The sequence below is a fragment of the Acyrthosiphon pisum genome, unplaced genomic scaffold (genome assembly GCF_005508785.2).
Source record: "Acyrthosiphon pisum isolate AL4f unplaced genomic scaffold, pea_aphid_22Mar2018_4r6ur Scaffold_19312;HRSCAF=19997, whole genome shotgun sequence".
Classification (NCBI taxonomy): domain Eukaryota; kingdom Metazoa; phylum Arthropoda; class Insecta; order Hemiptera; family Aphididae; genus Acyrthosiphon; species Acyrthosiphon pisum.
Window position 1 is genome coordinate 1 of NW_021768552.1, and position 7,250 is coordinate 7,250.

The window sequence follows — 7,250 nt, forward strand, 5'->3', positions numbered from 1 at the left end:
GTGGATTGTATATTTACCAAATAGTATTTTTTTCATAGATATTTAAATTTGAATTCTCTCAAGTAATTATTACAGACATTTGAAAAGGTCAATATATTTTTAATCAGCGTTCAACATTCCGTGAAATGTCCTCGGTTTTTAATACAATGTTGATCGATGCATGATATTGCCGGATCGTCCGTACACGTTATCCGAACAGTTTGCCAAATAATTTCACTTTCCTGATTATTCAATGAAATACATCTTATACAGGCATATTTGATTCATTTCAACTAGTTATAGGTAATATAATCAATTTTCGTGTGATGTTTGTGGATCATTTGTATAAAATATAATATATTTGTTTTATCATTGTTTTAAATCATTTACTATTATAATATGTGTTGTGATAATTTTAGGTACACGCTACCTATAAAATATATGTGTAATGTTAACGATCATATTTTGTGTAATACCTATGTTAGTATTTTGATATTGTGTGAATACTTATTAATATGAATGTAGGTATAACAATATTCCCCGCGACGTCGTCGGTTCTAAACTGAAAAAAAAAAAAAAAAAAAAAAGGTATAACAATATTTAAATACATTGGACGTATCTCGAGTTACCGAATATTTTATACCTTTACTCAAGTTTAGAATATTTAATCGTATATAATACAATATGATTTTTAAACACTATATAAATAATTAATAACGATATGTAATGTATTTTAAGTAGTACGATGAGAAGTAAGTTCTATATTAGAAAAATAAATAAAATTTCTTTTTTTAACTAGGTATGTAATGTGTTTTTAAAAAAGAAAAACAGGTAATCAAAGTGTTAATTAAACACTAAATGGCTATTATAATTGATCGATCGAATGTGGCACGTCAAAAAGTATTAATGAATCAACCATTGTGACGCTTGAGGTATTAACCCATAGTAGTTGACGGTCGATAATAGTGATGATAGTTAGGTGTATCCATTAATAATTTTTGTTTATATTTTATGATGAAAATCTAATAAAAAACTTGGTTCATACAATTAGGTTAAGTCCATATTTGCATATAAATTAGTTTTTAATGATTGAAAATCGTTTTACGGTTACATTTAATAATACAGTAAATTCTCGATTATCCGCAGAATAGGGTGCTAGGGCAACCACGGATAATAAGCAAATTCCGGGGTTAATCCACAAAATACAAATTGAAACAAGAATGTTATTAATATATTATTAAAAAAAAAATTATATTATGTATAGTATTAAATTGTGTTTATAAAAAATTTGATAAGTTCATGTTGTACTTTTATTTAAACAATCATATTGGTGCCCCACCACGTTACAATATAATATAATAATATATAACTTTTACATTTATTTTATTACAAAACTATGTATTTTATCTTCATAGAGACGGACTTTTGGTTGCCAATAGGGCATAGGCGATAACCTAGTGTAGGTAATTGTAATGTTTTTTTTTTCCATTTTCAGAACCGGCATAGCACCGCGGACGTGCATTCAACGGATGAACCACTTTTCGATCCGTGTCCGTCGTTTTTGTGCTTTTGCGTTTCACATGCATTCAGGGTACACGCGAACAAATGGTTGACAAAGTGACCGAAATAGTCAATTTTGTAATGGCGATCGGTAGGACACCTACAATATATAATAATATGATACCTATATTATGATAACTCATTTTTTCTCATGATATCGTTTTAACATTAGATGGCGTGTTTATTGCCCATTACATATTATAACGATGCCGTAACTAATAATAATATACATATATGGTATTATAATATGTTCTGCGATCGTGTATATATAAATATAGACGTGGTGCGGACGCTGCGGCAGAAAATCATCGCCGTGCGCCGGAAGCTGGGCATCGGCGTGTGCTTGCGCACCGTCGTGTTGATATTTTGTCTCACGTTCTTCTGGGTACAGATGCATATGTCTGACGTGGCCGACAACGAGACGATCCAGATACTGGCCAAGCCAGACGGACTGCTAGATGCTAATGATTCCATGTTGCAACTGGTTCCACAGGTGCGATTTATATACATACGAACAATAATAACATTATACCTACCTGCATTTCAGTATACAGGCCTTGCGTGTTCGTATATAATACCGCGTATACACTATAATAAACATGTATTATCAGAGTGTAACATTACTCCTCATAGTATAACATCCGAATTCAAATGTTTATATATTTTAAGTTCTTAGGTTCAGAATGATTAAAACGAATATGTACTAAATTTGATCCCCGGTATTTAGGTATTTATAATTTATAAGTAAGTGGTCAATGTGGCTTTCATCTGACTGAAAAACAACTAATCGATATAGTCAAATTTGTCTCATACTCGCTCGTACATATCAGTTATTAATTATTATTGATTCCACCGATTTCTTAGCACATCTGTATTTAACGTGTATGGTGATTGGTGGCATGCCCACAGTATCTTTAATGAAATATACATAATATTATATCATCACCAAAAGTAGGTAATCATGTCGCTTAAAATTTTTCTTAAAAACTTACAGGAAAAATGAGTGGTTCACATTTCAAAAAAAAAAGAAGTAGGCATCTACAACAGTGGTTCTTAATCTTTTATAACGATGGCCTCCACATATTAAACCCAAATAAATGGTGACACACTTTACATTAAGATTTAAGACCAAATATGGTAAAAATACGTTCAAACTCTAATTTTTTTTTTTTTTTTACTTTTAGTTAACACAGTATTTATTTTGATGCCAAAAATATAATAATTTATTACATTAGTGTTCTACAGCCTTACCCTAGATTAAGTAATCTTTCTTATGATGAAAATTGATTACTCTAATTCATATTCACTCTGTATATTATATATTATAATATAATCCGTTTTGTGCTCTTTTAATGATATAGACACTAAACTATACTGCACTATATCGGATATTTAAAGTCAAACCGCAGATGCATATACGCTTGTTTAATTTCATTTCCCCTGTACGATATAATATTATATCGATTTTAATATATGCCGCATAGTAATCGTATGGTTCGACGTTAGTAAAGTTGTACGTGTATGCATATAGTATTGTACACCTGACCTATGATAGTATATATACTATATAATATATACATTTAACAATATATATACGTCGTATCCAGTGGTGGATTTAAAAGTTAAATGTCAGCGGATACAGCAGTTTATTACTCTGTACAAAACCTCCGCTATTATTAAACCAACATTTAGCAAGATAAACTCGTCGGGATCCTTTGCCTAAGTGAATGCGTGCTAAATTTTGCGAAAAACGTATTCTTCTATTGTTCGAATTTTTTTTTGTCTTTTAATTTCGTATTCGCATATTTTATGTATACAGCATTTGCACAAGTACTTGGTCGCGTTGCCCCAGCGTGACCGTCCGCACCAGGCCATACTGCCCGGAAATGCCAGCGAACACATCGCGACGGCGGTCAGTCTGAACGCATCCGAAATACGACGTCTGATTGATCAGCAAAACTCCAAGCAGGTCGTTCTCAACGAAGACGTATACGGCCCGTTACAAAACGATTCTCTAGTCATTGTCATTCAAGTATGCAACTAAATTATTTGATATAATAATATAATACATTATACATTTATAAATGCGAAGACGCTGAGTGCATACTTGTGTATTATAATTAATTCTTACAGTAATTCTGTGTGTGTGTGTGTGTGTGTGTGTGTGTATGTGTGTGTGTGTGTGTGTGTGTGCGTGTTTATTGTTTTTAATTATTATTGTTGCCATTATCATTATTAACTACCTATACATAATATAAGAACGCCGGTCTATCGGAAAATGATAGACTGTAATGATATGGTATTATTGTAATATTGTCATAAATCATTTGTGGCCTGTATACTGTTTATGTCGAACACTATTTATCGTTGTTATTATTGGTTGTTTTTAGGTCCACACGCGTATTATGTACCTTCGGCACACCATAGTGAGTTTGGCAAGAGCGCGAGGCATCGAAAACGCGTTGCTAATATTCAGTCACGACCACTATGACGAACAAATAAACGAACTGATACAGATGATCGACTTTTGCAAAACCATGCAAATATTCTATCCGTATTCTATACAAACGCATCCGGGTTCGTTTCCCGGTGAATCTCCGGAAGACTGCCCCAGAGACATTGCCAAATCAGAGTAATTATTTCAATAACATTTATTATTTATTGTATAATATATGGCAATAATATTGAAAACGCTGCACCCTCATAATTCATAAAATAGTTATTTCCACGTGTGTTTCTTTTTTTCTGTTTTTGTTTTCCATTGCGGCAAATAGTGCGATTAAACGGAAGTGTATCAACGCTATGCATCCGGATCAATACGGTCATTATCGAGAGGCAAAATTCACCCAAACCAAACATCATTGGTGGTGGAAAGCAAATAGAGTGTTCAACGAGTTGGACGTCGTCAGTAATTACTCGGGTATGTAATGGACTTGTCGTTTCCCTCTGTAGGGCGTTGAATGTGTGGCGAGTTTAGTTTAATACATTGTGTATATATACCTATACATTTTAACGGCGACCGAATACTATACGTTAGTTCATTTTTGTCGCGATAGTTTTGAAAATATCAATATATTTATATATAATGAACAAAGCATGATCATTGGGCATTGACCACCCCCACTTTTCATTTAATAATGAATTTATGCAAATTCTGATTATTTACTCAATTTAAACTCCTGTGGGTTATGACAGTGTCCTTTTTTCAATTAAAAACTAACCTTATTTTATCGTTAATCATGAATCCGATGAATTTGTTGAAAATGTTGATGTATTTAAATCAATAATGAGTTGTTTCTGGATTTGTTAAAATGTATAAATTAAGAATAATAGTTCTACGTGATACCCACATGTGTTATCTCCGTCTTACAAGTGCGTAACATAGTAAATTATACGCAAAGCAGAACACGTGTAACTCCGTTAGCTTAAAAATTAGAGAAATTGACCTCTTATAAAATCTAAAGGTAAGATTATCTAGACAACCTCGTGAGCTTTTTATTATATTTTAATTTTTAAAGACGAAGACAACACATGGCGGGTATCACGTCCTCTTAAAGAAGGTTTTAAAAACTATAAAAGCTAAATAATATATTTTGATCTAGTAGGTAGTTATTATACTCGGAAATTTTATTATTTTACCTTCCGATTGCACTAACTAGATTCACTTTACCATCGAACAAGATACTGTTGAAGAAAATCTAAGCAGTTGTACTGCCCCAATCGGTGATGAAAGACACAAAAATAATTTTAAAAAATACTGCACATTGTAAAATCAATACATTCTCGCTCCGCTCAGAATCTAAAAAGAAGTTGATATCGCCACAGGACACTTTATATTTAAAATCTCATAAGTGACATGGCCGAGGGGGCTCGATAGTAGCAATTACTTACAATGTATAAGCATTATAGTGAATTATCTACTCGTTTTTGAATAAATACATTAATGAATGAAAATACGAGTGTGAACATGATTGGTTAATCACTCGGTATATTCTATACTTTATAATATACTCTGTCATTCTGACTATTGCAAGTTATAGAAAATACTATAGATTTTCAACTATTAATATTTTTCTGTGATAATTTCACTAGAATCAAAAATAAATATCATTATAGGCTTTTCCTGTTAAATTTTTGTTTGTGAATACATTATTTTGGGGGTTGTCCCGACGCCTAAACATCTTTACACTTTTCACGAATTGATTGAATTACATTTCTATATCATTTACTTTTCATTTTCAGGCCCGATTTTATTTTTGGAAGACGACCATTATGTAGCAGAAGATTTCATATACATGTTAAAGTTGATGGAAAAATCGTGTAGCGTAGCGTGTCCGCAGTGTAGTATGTTGTCGTTGGGAACATACTTGAAAACGTATAATTTTTACGGAGAAGCAAAGGTGCGTTATAATATTTTTAATATTTACATACGTAATATAGTATGATAACCTTGACCCCGTGAAATGTATGTTAGAATATAATATGGTGTTAATTGATAATTTTTTCATTATGACTGCTGCGGTTTTGGATCAATTTTGAAACACACACAATACATTACATAAATGTAGTAAAAATAAAATCGACATTGTAGAAGGATATTTTAAGGGTAATACGTCGACAGCAAATATTTGCTGCAGAATTAACACCACCGTCTTGGAGTTTTAAAATAGTTCCTTCATTTTCACATTATGATAAGGTTGAACAGTATTCCTTATTTGTACCTACATTTGTTTTTTTGCATGTATATATTATTATCTAATTGTATTAATAACCCAATTTTAGTTTCCGTAATTTTTCCCATCATATACCTGTCAAAAAAATGTCTTCTTTTGATGTTCGACATAAAAATATCTGCATGCACATTCCATTCATGCCTACCTACTTTTAACAAGAAATCGCTACCTATTTAATATAATAATTATACTCTAATCCAACGTATTTCTTTAATAGCTTTTCTCCCGGTTGCATTTTTATTACTTTTTTCATCTCATTTATAGAAAATTGTGCAACGTGTATTAAAAATAATTCAGAACGCAGATTGCTCAGGATTATTTTTTTCATGAGCATATGTACTATGTAGTAATTTAGGTGCATTAACCTTGAACTGTTGGTTATTAGTTAGAAGCCTCCATGCGACTAGCCTGCCATGCAGTTTTTCAATACGTTTAATTTAAGAAATAAGGTAAAAATTATTTCTATCGGCTATCGATCTTAATGAGTTTTGTGCTAATGGTAATTTACTAAATACTATTGATTTGTGGACACATATCTAACCAACTAAATAAATATAACTGTTTAAATTGCATTACAATAAGCCACGAAATTATTTCACCAATTTATTGATGTGGGTGTGTATTTTTTTGTACCTACCTACTTAATACATTTTAATGTCTGTTTTGCACGATTAATAATTCAGAGTTTAGAAATGGTCATAGTGATTAATAATTTTAATTTTCTCTTAAACTGGTTAATCAAACTACCTAATTAAATTTTTTATATTTAATTGTTATTTTATAGATAATAAGACACAGTAGGTATAATAAAAATCAATAAAAATCAATTAAAACACAATTTAATTAATTTCTATTTATTAAAATTGCTGAAAATATATATTTGCATGTTGCAACATCCATACAAATTGGATGGTATAATAATTATAAAGGCAATTAAAAGTACTAAGTCTATTACTTGAAATAAACTGAGTTAATTAT

General features: G+C 31.2%; 1 protein-coding gene across 1 annotated transcript; it reads left to right on the forward strand.

The window, feature by feature from the left end:
• Positions 1–1,444: 1,444 nt before the first annotated feature.
• LOC100571720 (alpha-1,6-mannosyl-glycoprotein 2-beta-N-acetylglucosaminyltransferase) lies at positions 1,445–6,271 on the forward strand (the record flags this gene model as incomplete). Its single annotated transcript, XM_003249005.4, has 7 exons — positions 1,445–1,630; positions 1,818–2,032; positions 3,359–3,571; positions 3,930–4,171; positions 4,314–4,459; positions 5,782–5,939; positions 6,131–6,271. Coding segments are annotated over exons 1-7 (1,161 nt in total), but the record flags the coding sequence as incomplete, so codon positions are not given.
• Positions 6,272–7,250: the final 979 nt, after the last annotated feature.